The sequence below is a fragment of the Saimiri boliviensis genome, chromosome 2, assembly GCF_048565385.1.
Source record: "Saimiri boliviensis isolate mSaiBol1 chromosome 2, mSaiBol1.pri, whole genome shotgun sequence".
Classification (NCBI taxonomy): domain Eukaryota; kingdom Metazoa; phylum Chordata; class Mammalia; order Primates; family Cebidae; genus Saimiri; species Saimiri boliviensis.
The window spans coordinates 39,718,379-39,744,296 of NC_133450.1; the positions used below are offsets into that span (position 1 = coordinate 39,718,379).

The 25,918-nt window shown below is 38.4% G+C and overlaps 1 protein-coding gene across 6 annotated transcripts in view; it reads right to left on the bottom strand.

The window, feature by feature from the left end:
• The window catches only part of SYNE2 (spectrin repeat containing nuclear envelope protein 2), a 390,475-nt gene that overhangs the window by 190,373 nt on the left and 174,184 nt on the right, over window positions 1-25,918 (bottom strand). For all 6 annotated transcript variants that reach the window (XM_074393137.1, XM_074393136.1, XM_074393135.1 and 3 more), the window contains exons 33-45: window positions 21,914-22,072; window positions 20,792-20,953; window positions 18,365-18,466; window positions 16,901-17,101; window positions 16,380-16,551; window positions 15,432-15,544; window positions 13,514-13,716; window positions 12,943-13,062; window positions 12,553-12,844; window positions 10,946-11,097; window positions 9,890-10,199; window positions 7,352-7,516; window positions 6,024-6,365 (exon numbers count right to left, since the gene is read on the bottom strand). In XM_074393137.1, the coding sequence (XP_074249238.1) occupies window positions 6,024-6,365; window positions 7,352-7,516; window positions 9,890-10,199; window positions 10,946-11,097; window positions 12,553-12,844; window positions 12,943-13,062; window positions 13,514-13,716; window positions 15,432-15,544; window positions 16,380-16,551; window positions 16,901-17,101; window positions 18,365-18,466; window positions 20,792-20,953; window positions 21,914-22,072 (2,493 nt within the window). The remainder of the gene's footprint in view (window positions 1-6,023; window positions 6,366-7,351; window positions 7,517-9,889; window positions 10,200-10,945; window positions 11,098-12,552; window positions 12,845-12,942; window positions 13,063-13,513; window positions 13,717-15,431; window positions 15,545-16,379; window positions 16,552-16,900; window positions 17,102-18,364; window positions 18,467-20,791; window positions 20,954-21,913; window positions 22,073-25,918) is intronic.

Here is a 25,918-nt window from a genome sequence, read left to right on the forward strand (position 1 = left end):
AGGACCTGTCAATCTAGCAGTTGTTGACCAGACGTCTGTAAAGAATGATAGAAACAGAGTGGCCAGGTGTGGTGGTTCACACCTGTAATTCCAGCATTTTGGGAGGCCAGGATGGGAGGGAGGATTGCCTTAGCCCAGGAGTTTGAGACTAGCCTGGGAAACATGGAGAAACCCCGTCTCTACCAAAAACACAGAAATTAGCTGGGCATTGTGGTACACGCCTGTAGTCCTAGCTACTCAGGAGGCTAAGGCAGGAGGATGCGTAAGGCTGGGAACTCAAGGCTGCAGTAAGCTATGACTGTACTATTCCTACACTCCAGCCTGGGTGACAGAGCCAACCCTGTCTCTAAAATTCAAAAAAAAATAAATCAAAGATGCCTAGGTTCTAGTCCCAGCTCTGCTGGACTTCAATTCCCGCACCTGAAATACAAGGGTTAGGTTAGACAATTTCTAAGGTCTATTTCAGCCTGAGATTTTACAACTTTGGAGCATGTTCTCAAAAGCACGTTGTCTATATATGGCAAAAAAAAAAAACATGCACTATGTAAGTTGGTTATCCCATTAAGGAATAAATTTTGGATTGTGAAAACACTTCTGAAGTAAGATGCAAGATTTGCATATTGGCCAGAAAGGGCAAAGTAGGACAACTGTAGTTGACACATAGCTCAACTATGTGCTCTGTTACAACTTTTTTCTTTCTACTGAGTTAACAGGATAAACAATGCCAGAAATAGACATAGTTCATCTCAGGATTGAAAACTCTCCAGTAAGTAGGTTCCCTCTCATTCAAGTTCTGACTCCAGGCTTTGTTCCGGCTCACTCGCCCACAGCTAGAGCCTTGCACATTTTGCCTGGATGTGTGATCATGTACCTTCCAAGATTTATCTACAAATGCCTTCTTAAACATCAAATTAGAAATGCTCAGAAACTTCTGAAAAGAACAAAAAACAATTCAGAAATGCCAACAATTATGCCAATGGAAAGGAAATTAAAGAAGTAATTACAGACAAAAGGATTTGAGTTTTAAATAGCAATTATGTCATGTAGGCTGCTATTCTGGAAGGATAGGGCAAGAAAGATCATTTGATACCAGTTAAAATGTAATGCTGCATTATACCTTCTTAGAAAAAAATAATAAATTAGAAATGTATGAGTTTCCGTTTTTCCTCTTTATCATTTCCCTTTATGGGCACATAAAATCCTAAGACATTAGACGGTCTTCACTTTTTACCATATCCTCATCTGTTGCTTTACTTAACCTGGATAGAAAGAAGGAAATGGAAGGTTGTTTTGCCTACTCATATGTAAAAACTCAAAAATTCGCATCTATAACAATATGCAGGATGGTACTGAATCATAAGCACAGACACCCATCATACTGAATTTTGCAACTTCTTTTGCTTCTAGGTCTGCCTGAACATTTCCAATAATAAAGAAAAGATCAACCAAAGGTCTAGATCTACAAAATCACCTGAAATTCATCTGAAATGAAATTCTTGGCAATGGATTCAAATACATACTTGCTATGACGGCAAGTTTTGAAAACTGCAATCACACTTTCAACAAAATTCTAAGATTAATGACATTTATTAAAGAAAAAGTACAAGAAATAAAAACTTGCTGGGCTGGGCACGGTGGCTCACACCTGTAATCCCAGCACTTTGGGAGGCCGAGGCGGGCGGATTACGAGGTCAAGAGATCGAGACCATCCTGGTCAACATGTTGACACCTCATCTCTACTAAAAATACAAAAAATTAGCAGGGCATGGTGGCACATGCCTGTAATCCCAGCTACTCAGGAGGCTGAGGCAGGAGAATTGCCTGAACCCAGGCGGCAGAGGTTGCGGTGAGCCGAGATCGCACCACTGCACTCCAGCCTGGGTAATAAGAGTGAAACTCCGTCTCAAAAAAAAAAAAAGAAAAAGAAAAAAAGAAAAACTTGCTAAGAAGTCTTCTGGAGACTATTTAAAATAATCTGATAAAAAGCCTCTCTGGATTCCAAAGAAGGCATGTGAAGTGAGTATTAATTAGCTATTTACTTTGTGTTAGATTTTAAGCTGTGTTAATTATATCCTCATATTCTAGCAGAATGACTAGCACAAAATAGGTCTTAAGATGTGTTTTTAACAACTGAAGTGCTTATTTTCACTATCACAATGAATTTACATTAAATCAAATTTATAATTCAGTAAAGTATGCCTTTATGTGTTCTATGTATTCATTGTATTGAGAATCAAGCTTAAGTCATTTACACAGTTATATCATTTGTCACATTATACATGTACTTATTTGTCTAAGCATAAATCTGATCTCTTTTGCTAGTTGTTGTTCAACCTTAAAACTGCTCCTGACCTTGATAGACTGTTATATAATATTATATACACTAATATTACATAAAAGTAAACACAGCAGTACTCAGAGAAAATAAGCCACACAGATACAGAAAAATAGCTATGTTACAAAAGAAAAAGCAGCAAAATGTTGCTAGAAAATAAAAACTAATTATCTGTATCCAGACTTATGAAAACTATTTGAGGACTTCAATTCCTCCAATTGCCCTGAAAAAACTAATTATTTAAATGAAGTATCACAAACTATCAATAATTCTTATAATTCAAGGTTAAGTACAAGTTAAATACATTTGTATCATAAACTCTTATAATTCAAGGTTATAATTCAATAACTCTTATAATTCAAGGTTAAGTAAAAGCTTAATAAATTTTTAGACCGGGCACAGTGGCTCACACCTGTAATCCCAGCACTCTGGGAGGCTGAGGCGGGAGGATCACGAGGTAAGGAGATCGAGACCATCCTGGTTAACATGGTGAATCCATCTCTACCAAAAACACCAAAAATTAGCCAGAGGTAGTGGCATGGGCCTGTAGTCCCAGCTACTTGGGAGGCTGAGGCAGAAGAATTGCCTGAACCTGGGAGGCAGAGGTTGCAGTGAGCCAAGGTCATGCCACTGCACTCCAGCCTGGGTGTCAGAGTGAGACTCTGTCTCAAAAATAAATAAATAAATAAATTTCTAAACCTTTTTAAATTTTTATTTTATTTTCAGACAGGGTCTTGCTTTGTCACCCAGGCTGAAGTGCAGTGGCATAATCTCAGCTCACTACAGTCTTGACCTCCTGGGCTCAGCAATTCTCCTACTTCAACCTCTCAAGTAGCTGGGACTACAGGCACGTGTCACCACCATCAGCTAATTTCTGTATTTTTTTTGTAGAGATTGAGTTTCACCATGTTGCCCAGGGAGGTCTCGAACTCCTGGGCTAAAGCAATCTACCCATCTCAGCCTCCCCAAGTGCTGACATTACGGCTATGAGCCTGGGCAAAAACAACTCTTATTTTTAGATTACGATCTTTATGTAGTTCTCAACATACTCTATTGAATTTTGGAACTTCACAGCCAAAATGGATCTGGGAAGTTAGTTTAAAAGTTGTTAGGCAAGTAACTCCCTTTAGCAAGATCATCTGTTAGGACTGTGCCCTCTTGTACAACCTATCTCAAAAAAACACTCAGGTATTTTTCCTTTTTGACTTTATCTATCACTTTATTTATTTATTTTAATTTTTATTTTTATTTTTTTTTGAGACGGAGTTTCGCTCTTGTTACCCACGCTGGAGTGCAGTGGCACGATCTCGGCTCATCGCAACCTCCACCTCCTGGGTTCAAGCAATTCTCCTGCCTCAGCCTCCCAAGTAACTGGGACTACAGGCACGTGCCACCGTGCCCAGCTAATTTTTGTATTTTTATTAGAGACGGGGTTTCAACATGTTGACCAGGATGGTCTCGATCTCTTGACCTCGTGATCCACTCGCCTCGGCCTCCCAAAGTGTTGGGATTATACGCGTGAGCCACCATGCCCAGCCTATTTTTATTTTTTTTTTGAGATGGAGTTTTGCTCTTGTTACCCAGGCTGGAGTACAATGGCACGATCTTGGCTCACCGCAACCTCCGCCTCCTGGGTTCAGGTAATTCTCCTGCCTCAGCCTCCTGAGTAGCTGGGATTATAGGCACGTGCCACCATGTCCAGCTAATTTTTTGTATTTTTAATAGAGACAGGGTTTCACCATGTTTACTAGGATGGTCTCGATCTCTTGACCTTGTGATCCACCCGCCTCGGCCTCCCAAAGTGCTGGGATTACAGGCTTGAGCCACCGTGCCTGGCCTATCTATCACTTTATTTCATCAGAGACAGGGTGTTGCTCTGTTGCCCAGGCTGAAGTGCAGCGACGCAATCATGGCTCACTGCAGCCTCAACCTTTGGGGCTCATACCATCCTCCTACCTCAGCAGTCTCTTAAATAGCTGGGACCACAGGTGCAAGCCACTATGTATGCCCAGCTAATTTTTAAATTTTTTGTAGAGATGGGATCTCCCTATGCTGCCCAGACTTACCTCAAACTCCTGGGCTCAACTGATATTCCTGCTTCAGCCCCGCAAAGTGCTGAGATTACTGATATGAGCCACTAAGTCTTGCCTATCTATTGCTATTTAAATACTGTTTTAAAAGTTTCTTCACACATAAAACATCAAGAGCCTCACACACTGATCCCTTCATCCTCTAAGACATATTTGCTTTTTTAAAGAACTAGAGAAACCCTGTCTCTACTAAAAATACAAAATTAGCCAGGCATAGTGGTTACATTCCTGTAATCCCAGCTACTCGAGAGGCTGCAGCAGGAGAATCACTTGAACCTGGCAAGCAGAGGTTGTCGGGAAGTGGAGGTTGCAGTGAGCTGAGATCACGCCATTGCACTTCAGCCTGGGCAATAAGAGCGAAACTCCGTCTCAAAAATAAGAAAAAAAAGTTAGACATAGGGTCTCACTCTGTTGCAGCGGGTAGAGTACAATGGTGCAATCACAGCTCACTATAACCTCAAATTCCTGGACTCAAGTGTTCCCCCATGTCAGTCTCCCAAGAACCTGGGATAGCAGACATGCACTATCATGCCCAGTTACTAATATTATTACTTCTTGGTAGAGACAAGGGTCTTGCTTTGTTGTCCAGCCTGGTCTTAAGGGATCTTCCAAGGCCTCTAAAAGTGCTAGGATTACAGATGTGAGCCACCATGCCCAGCCTGACACATTTCCTTAGCAATATCTAACACCGTGAAATTCGTTTAAAAAACTTTCCTCATAGAGAGATGCTCTGTCGGCATTTAACATTGTTTTACATATTTTTAGAAAATCCTGCATGGTTCCTTTAATTTTCCATGCATTTCTGTTTCAGGGAGACAATAAAAGTGGATGTTTGTTCTCTTCATTCCTGTTGATTACTTATTCCCTAAAGAGCCGATGGGAACTCACACCTGAATGTTCTACCTTTGCTATTGTCTCACTGGACCTTGACTGTGAGAAGCTGCCTGCCACGGAGATCCTCTCAAATACAGTTCACTGGATCTCTCTTTGTGTGATTCACATTTCAATCTGTTACCTATGAAAAGGCACTTTAACAGCCACAAGAAATGTACCCACGTGGTTGTTTATAGTGAAAACAAGAAAACATTCTTCTTTCTTCTCCCAAGGTAAAACTAGGAGCCTAAATGTTGCTATCCTCACACTAAATGATCTAACAACAGAGGGTTAACATAAGAAGAAAAAGATAAGAAACTATCCTTTCCAACAGTATCTGATTTCATTATGAAATCAACCCCCTCAAAAATTGGGATCTTTGGATTTTTTTCCTGAGAAAATAGGTAAAGCACATTTTCTTTTCTTTCACCTTTTCTAATTTGCCTTTGTGCTCTTGACCCAAGAAACAGTATCTGATTACCTGTCAGAGAGAATAATAAACCTAAATTGATGACTGACACTTTAACAGACAACAGTAATATTTCACCACTGAAATCCTGAACAATTTTCTAAGAGCTCTTTTTACAAGCAGGCTTCATAAATAGCCAGGACATTGAGGATTTAATTATGAAATCAGAATGCTTGATTCACGACCCTCTTTTCAGAGCCAAATACCTCTTCATTCTCAGACTCACTGTCTTGAAAGTGCAATCACAAGCACTTACCATGTTTATTTCCCAGACTTCCTCCAACTTTTCCATTGCAGCTGATTCCTGAGTAGAGTCCCGCACATCAGAAGTGGCCTGCTTCTCTGTGCCTGGCAGAGTAAACTTTTCTTTCTTTTCTGATGAGCATTTTGATTTAAGAATGCTGTTGAGACAATATTCCATCTCCTGCTTAGCAGATTCAAGTCTGTTTTCCAAATCTTTTTGTTTATACTTAAGTGATTTTATACTGTCCTTAATAATCTTCTGCCCCACTGAAGATGTATTTCGCTTGACGGATTTTGCTAAAGCTAAAATCTTCTTTAATGTGCCATCTTGTAAACTGAGTCTATTCTCTAGTTCCTGTGAGTGGAGAAAAGATTGTTATATCTCCATTCAATTGCCACAAAAGTTAGTTGACTTCTGTAAATCAGAGTACTCTTGCTTCACCAGTGGAAAATGTGAACTTAACAACTCACATTACATAGAAGAAACTTCAGCAAAATTTAAACCAATGTTGCATCTTGGATTAAATTCTCAAATAGGTATCTTAAGATGCTAGAATGTTTGTAACAAGCAATTTAGAAAATTGTAACAGCACAGTTCTTAGAACACAGGAGGCAATCAATAGATACTCGTTGAATATGTATGTTTTGTTCAAGATACATCTTTGTCATATAATCAAAACAATAAATAATAGGTGCCTACTATGTGCAATGTATTAAAAAGAATAGAAGAATTATTTGGAATGTACCTACCTGAATCTAATGCTAATACTTACAATTCAGAGCAAAACTTGGTGTTGATGAGAAATTAATCTATCTAGTCTACTATCTTAAATATAGCAGAAGCTCAATCAATATTTAATAAATACATAAAGATATAAGATAACTGATTTTAAAACCCTAGACTCAAAAGGAATTTGATGTACTACAGCAGCTACTTTGAAACAGAATAAATCTAGGTGAACTATGTATGATTTATCAGTCATTATCCTAATGGGTTACACAAGAAGCATTCACTCAACCATTCATTCATCCAATTAACAGTCAAGTATTAGGACAGGTTTTGAAGTTACATAAAGGAGTAACAAACAGGCCTTTTAAGGTCCTACAGTCTAGTGGGTAAAACTGTCTCTGAGGGCCTGCCATATAAGGGTTAATTCAAATTATAAATTGATTTGTCCACTAAAGAAGGACATACTCATTTATTATGACTGGTCACAGCATTAATTAACTAAGAATCATCTGAATAGCAGTGGAATTTCTGACAGAGGACACTGATTAATCAAGTTGTAATAACACTGATTTTTTTTTAAATGTCTATCATGTCTGGACACTGTTTAATACCTGCAGTTTCTGCAATTTTTCCTCAACTGCTATTTGATCCACAGGCTTATCAGAAAAACTGATAAATTCCTTGGAGAAATTGTCCAGTGTGGTATTCAGGTCTGTGACGCAAACCTGGTATGAATCGTGTTCTCGTACATGACCTTCCAAGTTTTGCACAGAATCCTAAAAATAAAGCCACAGAAAATTTACAAATTATTTCTGATATTTTTCATTCTGAAAATAATTAAATGACTAATAAATACCTGTTTACAATTTCATCTTGAAACAAGAATATGGCTATAAATTATCCAGAGTTCTTAAGGAAAGATTATAGAGTTTGAGATATTTCACTGCAAGTCTCCGTCCCCCCACAAAAATAACTCTTAAGGAAAACAATTTGTTTTTTCCATGCTTCTTTGCTTGCATTTCCCCTTCATGAAGAGAATTTGTCAAGATGTTTATAAAATGAAATAGCTACAAATTATATCATTAAATCCCAAACATTCATAATAAAGCAACTTCCTTAATTATCCTTTGCACTAAAACCAACTACCAATTTCCACTCTGGGAAACGAGACCATATGAGATCAAACTAACCTCAGATTCGTGTCTTAAGAATCAAACTCCAAACTGTGTGTTAGGAAAATGTAATCCTAACTCAAAAGTAAAACCACCTTTAGTTTCTCTCCCTGGGATAGGAAAACACAATGCCCATACCTGATCAAAAAGCAGCAATCACTAAACTAAACATTTTACAGAAAACAGGTCTATCTTAACCCCTGCCCAACTTTTCTACAAGCAGGATTTCTTATCCAGGTAATCTTTACATGGAATATGGCTTTCAGTGTGCAAAGAATTATAAACAGTTCTTTTTTTTTTTTTTGAGACGGAGTTTCGCTCTTGTTACCCAGGTTGGAGTGCAATGGCGCGATCTCGGCTCACCGCAACCTCCGTCTCCTGGGTTCAGGCAATTCTTTTGCCTCAATCACCTGCGTAGCTGGGATTACAGGCAGCGCCACCATGTCCAGCTAATTTTTGTATTTTTAGTAGAGACGGGGTTTCACCATGTTGACCAGGATGGTCTCGATCTCTTGACCTCGTGATCCACCCACCTCGGCCTCCCAAAGTGCTGGGATTACAGGCGTGAGCCACTGCGCCCGGCAAACAGTTCTATTAAAAGAATATACTCTCTCATGACAAGCTGACATTTTACCTCGTAATTATTTTATTTTATTGAGATGGAGTCTCACTCTGTCACCAGGCTGGAGTGCAGAGGTGTGATCTCAGCTCACTACAACCTCCACCTCCTGGGTTCAAGCAATTCTCCTGCCTCAGCCTCCTGAGTAGATGGGACTACAGGTGCTCACCACCATACCAAGCTAATTTTTGTATTTTTAGTAGAGATTGGGTTTTGCCATGTTGGCCAGGATGGTCTCCATCTCCTGACCTCGTGATCTGTCTACTTCAGCCTCCCAAAGTTCTGAGATTATAGGCATGAGCCACCGTGCCTGGCCTACCTTCTAATTATTTTACTAAAGATTGTGCAGAAAGATGTGAGGGAGGGGCACTGATAAGAAGGTGGATATAAGATAACAGGTGCAAACTACTAAAAACAGACGATGGATGGATGGATAATATTGACACTGTGACCTTCACAGAGATGCCTGAAAAATCTGAACCCATTCTACCCCTGAAGAGGGGAGGTTTGATGAGAATATAGTATCACCACCAAATAATACACTAGCAAAATGAGCTGGATTTATTCCTCTATCCTTGTGAGTTAGGATTTTCATCTAAAAATGATAAATTAGGAGTTGAGTGTGGTGGCTCGTGCCTATAATCCGAGCTACTCCAGAGGCTGATGCAGGAGGATCATATGAGGCCAGAAGGTCTAGATCAGCTTGGACAACAAAGCAAGACCCCATTTCTACAAAAATAAAAAAAACTCGTGGGGCATGGTGGCATATGCCTCCACTCCCTGCTACTAGGTAGGCTGAGGTGGGAGGATCACTTGAGCCTAGGAGTTTGAGGCTGCAGTGAACTTTGATTGCACCACTGCACTCTAGCTTAAGTGACAGAGGAAGACACTGTCTCTTTCAAAAAAAAAAATAAATAAATAAATAAGATCAATTAAATTAGAAGGCCCTTAGTTTGCAAAAGAACAACAATAGACCAGGTGTGGTGGCTCACGCCTGTAGTCCCAGCACTTTGGGAGGCCAAGGCAGGAGGATCGCTTGAGCCCAGGAGTTCAGGACCAGCCCAGGCAACATTGCAAAACCCCATCTAAAAAACAAATAAAAAATGAGCCAGGTATACTGGCATGTGCCTGTAGTCCCAACTACTTGGGAGGCTGAGGTGGGTGGATCACCTGAGCCCACAAAATTGACACTGCAGTGAGCTGAGAACATGCCACTGTACTCCAGCCTGGGCACAGAGTGAGACCCCGTCTCAAAAAAATAAAATAAAATAAAAAGAACAACAGAAAGTTCCACATATATCTTGCATACTTATGTATAATTAGGACAATCATTTAAAGCATTATTCTGACCACCTCACCTGCAGTTGCTGAAGAAGACTTTCGTGTAGATGCTTTATTTCCAGCCAAGGCTCTTCACTGAAGCTGGGATTTTTAGTGCACTCCAAGAGGTAATTACCTTGAGATTTTAACTCCTTTAGCAAGGATGTCAAATCCTGTGCTTTCTTGAGGAATTTTTTATAAATCTTTAACTGAGCTTTCTTCTCCTGCAGCCCATGTTGTAGAGCAAAGCCTGCTTCCTGTTTCTTCTTCAGTTCTATGAGCATCAATCTCAGATCCTCCTTACTTTGTAAATATTTCTCTCCTTCTAGTAGAAGCTTTTCTTGATGGCTAAATTTCACAAAATATTTTACAAATGAAATGACATTTAGCAAAATGAACTAGTATTTTGCATATTATAATGTAGCATACATCCTAATAAAAATTAAAATAACACTATTATAAATTGTTCCCAGAGACTCTTGATATTAGAACATTCTAAACAACACTGTTTAGCTCAGAAACCCAGACAGAAATTATGTGTATTAATAAAAGTAATTATTTTCTGTTACATAATTTGACCAGAGAATATTTCATAATTTAGATTCCAAACAAGTCCCAACAATTTCTATATTTAAGAAATTATATTTTCCCATATTTTACTTCTTCATAAAGCAAAAAGTATATTAACCAACTAGCTAGTTTATGCATTCTATAGTTTAAAATTAGGATCTGATAGGCTCTTCAGACAAACATAAAATTCACATTTCTAAATATTAAATGTACCACTGTAGACATGATATGAATTAAGAATGTTCACTAGAATTACCTCCATTGGATTCAGCCAACATTTATCAATGTTCACATACTTAAGAATGTCTTAAAATAATATTTAAGAGAATTATTCTACAGTGATACCATGCAGATAATGAGGCTGTCTAGTTTTGGTTTCTGTCTCCGACACTGTGGATGTCCCTGACATGACTGACTTTCTCTCCAGCAGATGCTATATCCAAACCCAGGAGGCAGACAAAACATACTTGTTACGGCTTCACTGGGCAATGGAAAATGATGTGAGGTGCAGGCAGGCCCCTTACCTTAGGTAGGTGCTAGCTAAATGGAGTGTGTTTTCCCACTGGTTGCTGATATCAGTGAGGGTCTTCTGAACCAGCGGGGCCTCACTGCTCTCTGCCTGCTTCATGATGGTCTCTATCCTGGCATCCCCTTCAGGCTTCAGCAAAATTATTTCCTGAATTAAACAAAAAAGGTTTTATAATGTCATCTGTATTATTTAGAGATACCACATATTTATTTGTAAGTTTTATACAGAGATTCTAACTGCAGTATATAATTCAACATAATCTTGACATTTTTATATGTACCCAAAAGACAAAAGACATCTCCCTTTACAGTATATAAAGTTAGTTCTCCATAAATATTTGTCAGTTTGAGCTGACTGCATTCCTGTTCTTCTCTAGATTTTCAATACTTTCTTTATGCCCCCCAAAATCCTGGCAAAACCTCTACCTATCCACTCTATTATTTATGGATGGAGAGTTATGATAACAATCTGACAAGACACTGTGATAACCTAAGCACAGACTTATGACTTCCCATAGGAAAATGCAGTGTCCCTCAGGCCAACTCTTGTTTCTCTACCATGACGTAATTAATTCTCATTCTCACTTTTTATGGGAAAATGTCTGGATATAATCCCAAACGATTCTGATTATTTACTAAGTCTCACCAACCTTCAGAGCTCACGATTTTTGAGTGAACGTGATTTCAATTCTCCTTGAGTTCTTTTTAAGCAGAAGTGCTCCTGTCCCTTGTATTTTTATCTAGTGATTGAATTTTTAAATTTACTATCATTAAATTTTAATTTTAAAAAATGCTTATTGAATCTCCACTTAGATAAAAAGGGAGCCCAAGGGAACTTAAGACTTCCTTGCTTTTCCCGCCCACTATCTAGTAACCTTTTATGAACCATACACATCCACTCTGAAGAATTCCCCTGCCTCAACACTGCTGATGCTTCTGCTGTACTGACGTATGTTCTTTTGACATCCCACCAAACTCCCTCCCACTAGCAGCTGTGACCCAATGTCTTTATTTTTCAATTCTTCTGCAGCACTCAGTAAAAATGGACAATAGGCATTGCTCTCTCCAAGACAGGACCTGCTTTCTCTCTCTCTTTTTTTTTTTTTTTTTTTTTTTTTGAGACGGAGTTTCACCCTTGTTACCCAGGCTGGAGTGCAATGGTGCGATCTCGGCTCACCGCAACCTCCGCCTCCTGGGCACAGGCAATTCTCCTGCCTCAGCCTCCTGAGTAGCTGGGATTACAGGCACGTGCCACCATGCCCAGCTAATTTTTTGCACTTTTAGTAGAGACGGGGTTTCACCATGTTGACCAGGATGGTCTCGATCTCTCGACCTCGTGATCCACCCGCCTCGGCCTCCCAAAGTGCTGGGATTACAGGCTTGAGCCACCGCGCCCGGCCAGCTTTCTCTCTCTCATACGCATCAAAATAATTTTAGATCCATCACAATCCTTCTCTTTTGTAAGCTCAGTTATCTGAATTTCTTCAACCATTCCACAGTGATCCTATTTTCCATTAAGAAGCAAATCTTTACAGATTTCCTATAAATCTTTTCAAAACTAGAGTTCACTCTGACTTCTGAAATTTAGTTTCCATAGTTATACCTTGATTTTTTGGATTCTTTCCTCAAGTGGCATTTTGCCTTCGGATGAATTCAAAACCATAAGGGACTCTTTAATCTCTTTTATCCAATGAATTACATCATGTGCAAGATCATTAAAGCTCTGGTCTTCCATAGGTGGTAACTTATCCTCTTCCTCAATTTCACTTAGTTGTCTCAATAATGTTTGGTATCTATCCATCAAACATGTTGATTCCATTATTATTTCTTCTTCTTCAGTAAACCCAAATTCCTTCAAAGAGTTGTTCAACTGGGCCACAGATTCAAACTGTTCCCTATAAATTGCAAATATCATTTAAAGTTTATAGGAATAACCACACCATGGAAGAAACCATATTCCCAGTTAATGTATTTCATACAAAATCAGCTATACCTCTTTCTAGCTAAACCATGGTAGAACAGCTCGGTTTTCTCTCCCGATTCTTCCATTCCTTTCCATTTCTCTTCTTGATTCATTAGCCACTTACTCAGATTTCTGTGGTCATCCTGGAGTCTAAAAGAGCATTACACATGTTTAAATACAAAATAAGCAAAGAGTGTTTATACTGAAGAAAAGAATGACATAAATCTTGTGAGTCAACCAGGTTTTTACAATATATGTTTGCTACAGTTTAGAGAGAATTTAACTTGTAACAAAAATCTAAATAACAGACTGGATAATAGTGGGGTTCTATAGTATTAAATAAAACCACACAAATGTCTCATAGAGAACAGGAAACAGAAAACTTTTTTCAGCCTATCCCATGAACCTTTGCTACATTAGATAATTTGAAGATTTTTCCCAAATTTTTATATTCCTAGGACCAAACCTGGATTTAAAAGTATGTCTTTAATGTGTGAAATTTGTGTGTACTGCGTATCCCAGTGTTCTTTGTACTGAGGCAGAGTACAAATAAAGACACAGTTAGAAAACATGTTACTTAGAGATCACCCTTCTTTCCTACCTTAGTAGGTGTTCCAAGTAGTCTTCAAGCTCCTTTGCTCGAGCCTGGCATATGGACTCCATTTTTTCTAATTCAAATTCCTGACCCACAAGCCAACTGCTAAGCTCCTTCACATGTGCTTTGGGCAGATGCTTCTTCACACGCTTCAGGACGCTGTCCACCTGCTGTATTTTACTGTTTCTTCCTTCGAGAGTCAAGAAATCCTTCAGAAAGACAAAAAGTCCATTACAATCTCCTGGAGAGTCTGAATATGGTCTCTGCCACCCTCACGACCCTTTTCCAAACCAGCACACAGACATACCGCCTTCTTAAGATCCCATATGGCCAGGCGCAGTGGCTCATGCCTATAATCCCAGCACTTTGGGAGGCTGAGGCGGGTGGATCATGAGGTCAAGAGACTGAGACCATCCTGGTCAACAAGGTAAAACCCCGTCTCTACTAAAAATACAAAAATTAGCTGGGTATGGTGGTGCGTGCCTGTAGTCCCCTCAACTTGGGAGGCTGAGGAAGGAGAATTGCTTGAACCCAGGAGGCGGAGGTTGCAGTGAGCCAAGATTGCGCCATTGCACTCCAGCCTGGGTAACAAGAGTGAAACTCCGTCTCAAAAAAAAAAAAATCCCATATGAAATAAGGGTGAGGGAGATGCGGCTATCTCCAATGGCACATGATTTATAGTAGTTCTAGAAGGCATGTGTACATTTACATTTGCTTCTGACTTCCTGGAAATTATATCAAGCAAAGTTATAAGAGCTACTAAGAAGGTTAGCAGGAGCAACACCAGGAAAGTGACATCTCCCTATCCTGGCTGCGTTCAACTTCTCCACAGACTATTCTCTATTTAATGTTGCCCAAATCAGAATTTTACTTCAACGTCCATGTTTCAAGGTTTGGGCATCAATTGTTAAGGCCCATGCAATAGGCAAAATTAAAGGCAAACAAGTAAACAAAAAAAGATGGGACTTCAAATTATTAAAAGAGAAGAGAGGTGATTCTATCAGTAAAGAATGGTACCATCAAAGCAAGGAATTCAACAGTGAACATTTAGTGCCATCGATAGGCTTAAGAATCTAACTTATCATCAAGACATTAAAGTAATATAGACAGTCTACCCTAAAGAGATCAAGATTTTAGGACACCATAGGCCTTTCATACACCCCCGTTCACTCTGCCTTTCATTTCAGGATATCCTCTACTATGTTCCAACCAGAAATGTACTGAAGTTCAGCGGCAATTTTTAAAAGAAATATAACTGGAAAAAGATGTATAAACAAGTCAAGAGACCTCTTTCAAGAAAGGGGATTTTAAAGTCCAAATCAGATCTTTATTTTTTATCAAATATGATTTCAACACAACTGAACTCACCAGTGGACACTAAAGTAAGCAGCATCTTAGAATAAATGTAAGAGTAGAGATTCTGTAAGCCATTTGTACACACACCCAATAAGGAGAGTCTTAACTATGTGGGAAAAGGCCAAGTTATTCAGGAATATTATCTCTTATGTGAAAATATTAGGAAGTCAAAATAATTATTACTTTTATTTCTTTTTTATTTGAGACAAGGTCTTACTCTGTCACCCAGGCTGGAGTGCTGGAATGCAATGGCGTGATCTCAGCTCACTGCAGCCTCCTCCTCCGAGGCTCAAGAGATCCTCCCACCTGGAACTATAGGTACTTGCCACCACACCCAGCTAATTTTTGTACTTTGTTATAGAAACAAGGTTTCACTATGAGCTTGGTGAACCTTTCACCAAGGTTCGAGATGCATGTGGGTCTTGAATTCTTGAGCTCAAGCGATCCACCCATCTCAGCCTCCCAAAGTGCTAGGATTATAGACATGAGCTACCATGCGCAGCCATAGTTCCATGCCTCCAGTACTTTAGTATTGAAATTTTTTATTAAAAATGCACATATCTCTTACAGAAAGTTTTTGTAGCTTTTGCTCCACACTCCTTTTTGTTTCTGATGATTCAAAACACTCCTTAAGGTTCATTTTAATGTTGCTGAACCAGTCATTAAAATTCTTGCATTGATCTGTAGGGGGGAAAGAAGCTCTATTCATTCAAGGAAGACTTCATGCATTTTGTTAAAGCCAGAGCTTTTGAAACTTGTTTCCCATGCCATAGATACGTATCATTGTGAAAGTGGTAATAAACTCTAAAACCCAATGTTCAGGGCTAATAAATCCTAGAGAGTAATTATAGTGTATTTTCTTTTTTTTTTTTTTTTGAGACGGAGTTTCACTCTTGTTACCCAGGCTGGAGTGCAATGGCGCGATCTCGGCTCACCGCAACCTCCGCCTCCTGGGTTCAGGCAATTCTCCTGCCTCAGCCTCCTGAGTAGCTGGGATTATAGGCACGCGCCACCATGCCGAGCTAATATATTTTTTATTTTTAATAGAGACGGGGTTTCACCATGTTGACCAGGATGGTCTTGATCTCTTGACCTCGTGATCCACCCGCCTCGGCCTCCCAAAGTGCTGGGATTACAGGCTTGAGCCACCGCGCCCGGCATAGTGTATTTTCTATGATAAACTTTTTCAAGCATACAGGACTCTCAGAGATACTACCCGGGCAGCCTGGACACAATGTTTCCCCAGACGCACCAACCACAGTGAGCAGGTCAAACACGAGGACCTTGGTGACTTAACTTCAAGAAAGAAAGATTTGGAGCTTGCAAGAACTAGATGTTATTTATGTCAAGCATCAATCAGTGTTTTCTCCCAAAAGATCTGTCTGATTATTATTTCTTTAAATGTAGTCTGTGCAAACCATCTCTAAGTCAGGCTTTAGATTAGCCTTTGTGTTCACAGTACTACAATCTTATTTCAAGAGTTCCAGAAAGAAAATAAGAGAAACATTGCACTCACCATTCAGTAACTTAGAAAAGTGATCTTGCAGAACACTTTTTTTGGTATTAAATAAATCACTGACGCTTTCATATTGCTTTTTCAATTCAGAGAGTTCAGGAGTCAGACAACCTATTTGATTCTCAAGTAATATCATACTGTGTTTCTGCTGCAGAATTTGCTGTTGTATCTCCTAAATATGTAAACAAACAACAACCATTAAGTCTTAAAAACAGGCTCAATTTACACATAGCATATTAGATCTCAATTGTTTTGTAAAAATCTCAATGACTCTCTTTGTTGAGTGGATTCACTTTCTCTTTGCTAGTAAATGTGTGATTCAATGCCAAGTTAATATCAAATAATTATCGTCAGCAAGGCAATTCAAAGGTAGAAATGCTAAATATACAAAAACAGGTTTTCTGAGTTTTCTTCCTGGACTTTCATTTCTTTTCTATTTTTATTAACTCTAAGAGATTAAGACGACTGCAAATAGTGTGAAAATAAATCTGAACCACAGAACACAAGCAGTTGGGCAGCACCTCTAGTTTAGTGAAGATCTCCAAGCTGTCAGAAGGAGACAGGGCTTTTAAGAGGGACTCAGTCATCCCGATCTGAGTCTTGGCTTGATCAAGATCCTCCCTTAGCTCAGCAGTGCTGCCACTGAGTGCATAGCTGTTGGATTCTCCTGTTAAACATTTTTGCACATGTTCCATCTTGCTCAAAATAGAGGACTCCATGACCTGAAATCAGGAAACACATGAAGTAGTGTAATGGTCGTTATTTAACTAGATTTAAGACAAATGCATTCCTAGAGAATGGGTTGAGATTACTTCATTTCAATGTGAAACGCATTCTTCTCACTGTTCTACATTTTTCTATATCACTGATAAAATTCAAATTTTGCCTTTAAAGATAAAGCGTAACATTAAAAAAAAAAAAAACTGAAATGGATATTCTGACTTTTTTCTAAGAGATAAACTTGATCCTTTTCCCCAACACAAGTTTAATCTAGTGTACCAACTAAGATGCTATCTCATGGTGCACAAGAAAAAAAAATAAAGAAAAACATACAGATGAGATTCAAACATATAGAAGAAAATTAGCCAACTTTTAATTGAGTATTTATGATGTATACAGCACTGTGGTAAGCACTTTGTGTAGAAAACACAGGCTTAAGAATATTAAGTAATTTGTCCAAACTCATAAAGCTGGCAGTAGTATGGCCAGACCCTCACCCAGAAGGTCTTAATTCCAGCACTCATATTCAACCACTATGTACCTAGACCTAAGGAAAACAAAAACAAATCTCTTCACACAACCGAAAATCGCACTGGGGGCAACCTCTCTCTCTCCCTCTCTCTCCATTTAGCAAATAATAAACACAGGATGACTTGAGCGAAATTCTCTTTCGCTCCTACGCACACATAGGAAAGCATCATTACTTTACACGGAAGCTCAGGCAACATCTGCCCTCCACAGCTGAAGCCTGTGAAATGGGTGAGGGGAGAATAATGGAATATAAAAATGTAGTATCATTTATGCTAAATAAGGAATAAATGTATTTATACCAACTATTAAAAATTTGGTTGGACTTAACATAGGAATTGAATAAATGATCCTAATTTTATTTTAGGCTTTAACGTTTAGAATGGTTTATAAATGTTATTTTAGAGGCTACAGGGCAAGCTTGTCCAATCCATGGCCCAACACAAATTCACAGATTTCCTTAAAACATTATGACATTTTTTTGTGACTTTCTTTTTAAGCTTATCAGCTATCATTAGTGTTAGTGTTAGTGGCCCAAGACAATTCTTCTTCCAATACAGCCCAGCGAAGCCAAAAGACTGGACACCCCTACTATAATCCTTAATTGGGCCTTTTTTTTTTTTTTTCTCTCTCTTTTAGAGACAGGGTCTTGCTCTGTCACCCAGGCTAGAGCGCAGTGATATGATTATAGCTCACTGAGGCCTCAATAACTGAAACTTTTAAATAAAAATTCTTACCTGCAATTCAAGAGGTATTTCACTGCTTTGGAGCAAAAACTGTATTTCAGCCACTCTTCGAGAAAATTCTGAAGCTTTTTGTTCATGGACTTGTAATTCTTCCTAAAACATGTAATTTTAAAGGATAGTGTCTTCTTATTTCATACCTATTTTCTGGTACCCATACTTACTACTGTTTATATGTAGGAACTGAGAGCCCTTGAATTTCCCATAATCATTTGTGTTTTGTCAGAGTCCTAGAAGTTACAAAACCAAGTGCCTTCAGGGGCAGGCAAGTGCTATAACCAACTGTCTTTCTAGGTGTAAGACAAGAGAAAGGTTAGGCCTGCACCACAAGTCACTGCAAGGTCTGCCTTAGGGCACTAAATTACATAAATATATTTGTTGGCCGGGCGCAGTGGCTCACGCCTATAATTCCAGCACTTTGGGAGGCCAAGGTGGGTGGATCACCTGAGGTCAGGAGTTGGAGACCAGCCTGACCAACATGGAGAAACCCCGTCTCTATTAAAAATACAAAATTAGCCAGGCATGGTGGCACATGCCTATAATCCCAGCTACTTGGGAAACTCAGCTGGAGAATGGCTTGAACCCAGGAGGTGGAGGTTGCGGTAAGCCAAGATGGCACCGCTGTACTCCAGCCGGGCAACAAGAGCAAAACTCCATCTAAAAAAAAAAAAAAAAAAAAATTCATAAATATGTTTGTAAATTGCATACCCGGTATATACACATCTGCACATGTGTGCGCACACACACATACGTGCAAGCACACGCAACTTTAGCAGATTTTGGCTGTCCGTTTACAATCCTTAATTTCAGATTTTTAAACAACCTATAATCCAAGACAAATTTAAAGGACTCTTAGAAATGATTCATTTATACTTAGAAAATCATAGTTTTACTTAATACCTATTATATCTAGGAAACTTGTAATCTCCAAACACTTAAACAACTTTTCCCAAATGTATAAAACTAAACACATGAATTAACAAGTGAAAAAAATAGTGAGAATTGGAGACAAAGCAAGATTTGAGGCATTAGCATGAATTTTTATGTTATATTGAACCATGTATAACTGGCAACAGTTGGCTGTTTTCTGACCTAGCAAGACAGCAAAAAAAAAATTTTTTTGAGACAAAGTTTCCCTCTGTCAGCCACGCTGGAGTACAGTGGTGCAATCTCTGCTCACTGTAACCTCTTCCTCCCAGGTTCAAGCGATTCTCTTGCCTCAGCCTAAATTGCTGGGATTACAGGCACATGCCCCCACACCCAGCTAATATTTTTGTATTTTTAGTAGAGACAGGGTTTCGCCATGTTGGCCAGGTTGGTCTCAAACTTCTGACCTTAAGTGATCCACCTGCTTCAGCCTCCCAAAGTGCTGGGATTACAGGCATGAGTCACCGTGCCCAGCCAACAACAAATTTATATGATCCAAACAAATAATATGTAAACAAACAAGCAATTAGAAAGAATTCTCCCTAGAGTTGAAAGAGAAGTAACTTCGATTCTTTCCAAATGCCACAACCTGAGATTGTTGTTTTAAAAAGCAGCTTTTCTTGAAGCTCTTTTAAAGATGGTGATACTCAGCCATGTATTTTTTTCTAATCTTTATAAGGCATTGTTTAATTCAAATACTGAAGAAGGCTGTCCATAACCATGGTCTAGATCAGAGGTTAACAAACTATAGCCGGAGGGCTGATAGCTTGTTTTTACAAATAAGGTTTTTACTGGAAACGAGCTACATCTTTTTCATACTACCGATTGCTTTGGCAATCTGGTGAAGCCTACAGGCCCTTTGCATAATAATATTTTTTAAACAAAACATAAAATAAAGGGTAGGATTACAAAGTAAAACAATGAAATGATAATTATCAAAATATTAAAAACAATTTGTGATACATAACGGTAGTACATGTTTCCCTATTATATAACAAGATCCAGCAATAGACCTACTAAACCCACACTTTCCAAGTAGTGGTAAGGGTAACAGATACAACAACTGAATAATAAACCAAAAATATCTGTGATTTTCTTGATAACAAAGTAACATAGGATCATCCTAATATATTTGTTGACAATATTCATAACTAAAACAAGTTCTACCTTTTAGTTATGATAACAAAGTTGCAGTTTTTTCCCATCCAAAGTCTTCTTACCCTTTGGGTGTCTGTGAACCCCAGTTGAATAGCACCTGTTAGCATCTCCCTGGATAACGGCAAGGAGATGATAGAGCTCAAGAACCTCTCAGGGATTATAAAAGAAATAAAAAGATTTCTTTGTGCTTTTTCCACCCTGTTCAATGAAAACAAACTCAATACTAAAATGTCAACTGTGCAGATGACAGAGCCTCAGCAGATAATAAGAAATAAAAGAGAAAAAAAAATGTCAGTTGTGTACCAAGAAAAGCATATATTTTATCTGTTAAATTACCTTCAGCCTTTCTCTGTCCTCTTCAGTCAATTGATGTAATTCCATTTTTTGAAGGGCCTTTTCCGTCCACTCATCAATGACATTTTTTAAGTTAAAAAGTTTGTCCCACAAAGCTAGAGCTCGACCAAGACTTTCATAATAGTCTTCAGTCTTCTCATTTACCTACCATAATTTAAAAAGAGAAACAACACATGTAGCAGTGAAAAGTCTGAAAACCACGATTTCAGCCAAACATGGGTTTTGTTTGTTTGTTTGTTTTTGAGACAGAGTCTCACTCTGTTGTCCAGGCTGGAATGCAGTCGTGTGAATTTGGCTCACTGCAACCTCCACTTCCCAGGTTCAAGCAATTCTCCTGCCTCAGCCTCCTTAGGCTGGGATTACAGGCATGTACCACCATATCTAGCTAATTTTTGTATTTTTAGTAGAGACAGGGTTTCACCATGTTGGCCAGGCTGGTCTCGATCTCCTGACCTTGTGATCCGCCTGCCTCGCCCTCCCAAAATGCTGGGATTACAGGCGTGAGCCAATGCACCCGGTCTAGTCTTCCTAATTTCTAAACCACAATTTATTTTGTTAAAGGGTGCTTTTAAAAACCCAGATGAGCATGGTGGCGCGTGCCTGTAATCCCAGCTACTCAGGAGGCTGAGGCAGAAGAATTGCCTGAACCCAGGAGGCGGAGGTTGCAGTGAGCCAAGATCACGCCATTGCACTCCAGCCTGGGTAACAAGAGCGAAACACCGTCTCAAAAAAAAAAAAAAAAAAAAAAACTAGATGAAAATATAATGCAGATGAGTTCTTAGTTTATAATTAATAAAAAGTAGTAATATCATTACTACTCAACCAAAATTATATTAAATATGCAGTTAAACATCAGTATAAGGCATGAACAGCAATATATTAACTAACTTATTTTAAAGCTGAGTATGTGTTTTTATACGTAGATGACGAATGCATGCGTTAGTAGTGCCCAACTCTGGGGGTAAAATTAATTCCTAAGTTTTATATAATTTGAGCATTTTTACAATGAGTATTTCTGAATTTTGTAATTAAATAAAAATGCTAAATATACACAAAAAAATTGGAAACAAAATTAAATTTGCAGTCAATGAAATTATCACATACATCAAGCCATCTATCCACAATAATATTAGCCTCTTTTTCAAAAGGGGGCTCTTCAAAAGTCTTCATTTTATTTAGATGAAATTGTAGATTTTTGCAGATCTGGTTTATCTTGTCTACAACTTCTAAATGCTCATTAAATTCTTCTTTGACAATTTCAATCTGTAAAAAAATATGTAAAAGTTATTTTTTATATACTGACATAGACAAACAGCTAAGAATCACAATTCTATTGTTGGATACCCACCAAAAACAATGTAATACCTTCTTACATTGTTCTTCTTAAGGCAGGTTTTTATTGTCCCGCTTTCTCAATGAAAAATTTTTAGCATCCTAACCATTGGTTCAATGTTAATCTTATATTCAAATTTACTTCCACTATGCATGATGAAATTTTTATAGTGGCCTAAAACCATATTTCTTGCCCATGTGAAATAAGATTCTACCTGCCATAAAAAGCACCTCCATTAAATGGCATTTAAAAAAAAAAAAAAAAAAAGACAGTTCCTACATCTGCCTAATAGGAATTATCTTTTAAGTGTCAGAGAACGTAAGTGCTTACCTGAATAAAATAAACAGACCTCTAACACATCTTGGATTCTAAGTTTATCATTTCTAACATAAAAGGCAAAATGCCACCTTATCAAAAGGAAAATCCCCAATCACTGGGAAACTAAGCAACATACTTCTAAATATGGGTCAAAGAGAAAGTCTCAAGGAAATTTTTAAATACACCAAACAGAATGAAAATAAAACATGAAAACTTGAGTAATACAGTTAAAGTATTGCTAAGAGGGAAGTTTATAGCACTAAATGCATACATTTAAAATGAGGAAAAGTCTGAAATCAATAATCTAAGTGACCACTTCAAGACTCTAAGAACAAAATAAACCCGAAGCAAGCAAAAAGAAGGAAATAATAAAAATTAATACAGAAATCAATTAAGTTGAAAAGACAAGAACCTAAAAAAAAAAAATCAATGAAATAAAGAGCTAGTTCTTTCAAAAGATCAGTAAAATTGATAAACTGCTATAATCTAGAAAGACTGACAAAAGCAAAGAGAAAAGAAAGCAATACCAGTTCTAGAGTACTAGGAATAAAGTAGGGATATCACTACAGACATCAGGCAAAGAAGGGAATGCTACAAATAACTCTGCATACACAAATATGAAAACTTAAGAGGAGATGGACAGATATTTTGAAAAACACTGACTACCACTACTCATCCAATATTAAATACATAATGTGAACTGCCCTATTAATATTAAAGAAATTGAATGAATAATATAGAAACTCCCCCAAAAGAAATTTACAGGTCCAGATGGTTTCACTACAGAATTTGACCAATCATCTAAAAGAGACATATTACCAATTATATACAATCTCTCCTGGAAAACTGAGGAGAAGGGAACACTCCCAACTAGTTTTATGAAAGCCAGTTTTACACTGCAAAAAAAACTACAATACCTCTCAAGGAAATATACACAAAAATCCTTAACAAAACATCAGCAAATATAATTCAGCAATATATATTAAAAAAAGGAATTATACACCACCTTGACTAAATACGGTTTATTCCAGGAATGCAAGGCTAGTTTAACATCTAAAAATCAATCAGTGTAACCCATTTTGATAAGCTAATGGAAATAAATTATAGAATCATGTCGGTTAATGCAGAAAAGCAAAGATGTAAAATGGTACAACCACTCTGAAAAACATTTTGACACTTTCCTTAAAAAATAAACATCCAACTAACATATAACCCAGAAAGCACACTCCTGGACACATCTCTGAGAAATAAAAACTTATATTCACCAAAGACTCCTTCAGAAATGTTCACAACAGCTTTATTCATAATAGTCCAAAACTGAAAAGAACACAGAGGTCCTTCAGTGGGTGAACAGTTAAACCGTGATACATTCATAGCATTGAATACTGCTCAGCAAGAAAAAGGAACAAACTATCAATATGGAAGAACCTGAATGAATCTCCACAGAATAATGCTGAAGGAAAAGAGCCAATCCTGAAGAGTTACGTATCATGTGATTTCATTCCTATAACATTTTAAAAATAAGATTACAGAAATGAAGACTATATTAGTGGGTGTCAGGGATTAGAAGGAGTGGAGGAGGAGGGAAGTGAATGGGGCTAGAAAATGACAGTAAGCCGGGCGCGGTGGCTCAAGCCTGTAATCCCAGCACTTTGGGAGGCCGAGGCGGGTGGATCACGAGGTCAAGAGATCGAGACCAACGTGGTCAACATGGTGAAACCCCGTCTCTACTAAAAATACAAAAAATTAGCTGGGCATGGTGGCACGTGCCTGTAATCCCAGCTACTTCAGGAGGCTGAGGCAGGAGAATTGCCCGAACCCAGGAGGCGGAGGTTGCGGTGAGCCGAGATCGCGCCATTGCACTCCAGCCTGGGTAACAAGAGCGAAACTCCGTCTCAAAAAAAAAAAAAAAAAAAAAAGAAAGAAAATGACAGTAAGAGGAATCCTTGTGGTGACGAAAATGTTCTTTATCCTGATTGTATTGATGTCAATATCCTGATTGTATTGATGTCAATATCCTGATTGTAATATTTTATAGTTTTACAAGATTTTACCTTTGGGGAAACTCAATATAGAATACATGGGATCTCTCTGTATTATTTCTGCATGTGAGTCTACCATTATCTCAAAATAAAGGCTAATTTAAAAATTAATATTAAATGAAATCTTTAAAGTGAAAACTCAATACCGAGGAGGTTTGTCTTCTGACTGAATGCTGACTGCCACATTGGCAGAGCTGAGATCCAAACCCAAGTCTTCTTTCTCCTGGTTCAGAACTCTGCACTGGGGCACAATAAATGTTTGTCCACACAGATGGAACTAGAGGCCATTATCCTAAGTGAAATAACTCAGAAAGTCAAACACTGCATGTTCTCACTTATAAGTGGCAGCTAAACAATGGGGGCACATGAACATACAGAGTGGAGTAACAGGCGCTGATTGGGGACTCTAAAACGTGGGACAATAGGAGTGGGGTGAAGGCTGAAAATTTATGTATTGGGTACAATGCTCACTATTTGGGTGACAGGTACACTAAAACCCCAGACTCCACCATTACACAATATACGCATGTAAGAAATTTGTACTTGTACTCCCTAAATATACCAAACTAAAAAAATTAAATGAGGAAAAACATTTGTAAGCAAAAATGTTGGTTTAACTAAATTATATCTATATCTATATCTATATCTATATCTATATCTATATCTGTAAGGCCGGACGCCTCATCAGGAGCCTGGACAGCCACCCAGCTCTGCACTCAGCACCCAGTTGTGCATCCAGCTCTCCAGTCGTGAATTCCAGCTGATGTAACCCTAACCAAATCTTGCACCAAAAAACTCGCCCGACAACCCACCAACCAATAGCGGCCCAATCCTGCTCCCTCCCCCGCCCAGAGCCAATCAGAACGCCCTGCTGTTGCTTGTTACTCATAGCCCCAAAAACCCCAGGCCCCAGGAAGTCAGGAGCTACTTCTCCGGTCCCCTTTCCCCAGACCATAGAACCTCGCCGGTGAGCTGAATAAACTGGCATTTAATTTTTTTACACTGGCCTCAGTTTCTTCATTTTAAACTCGGCAATAACCCTTACAATATCTTTAACTGATATATTTCATTTAATTGAACAAGCTATATTTTTTTGCCTGCAAAGAACTTTCTTGTTAAACTAGCACAAGTTTCCACAGGGTGATGAGAAAAGAAAGGGCAAGAGGGGGTACTTTTAGCGTTGCCAGATAGGAGTTTTGTTGTACAATGAATGGAAGGAGTAAAATTAAGGGAACTAGGCCCGCTTTGACATTTCCAAACTTCAGTAGTCTCCTGACATTCCAGCCTTCTAGCCTAACTTTTGCACTTCTGTCTTTCACTAAAGAGAGTAGAAATTTGTCACCATATCCTAGATAAACATCCAGGTTACTACGATTTTGAAGGACAAAAGTTCTCAGTGGTATATTCCAGGCACTG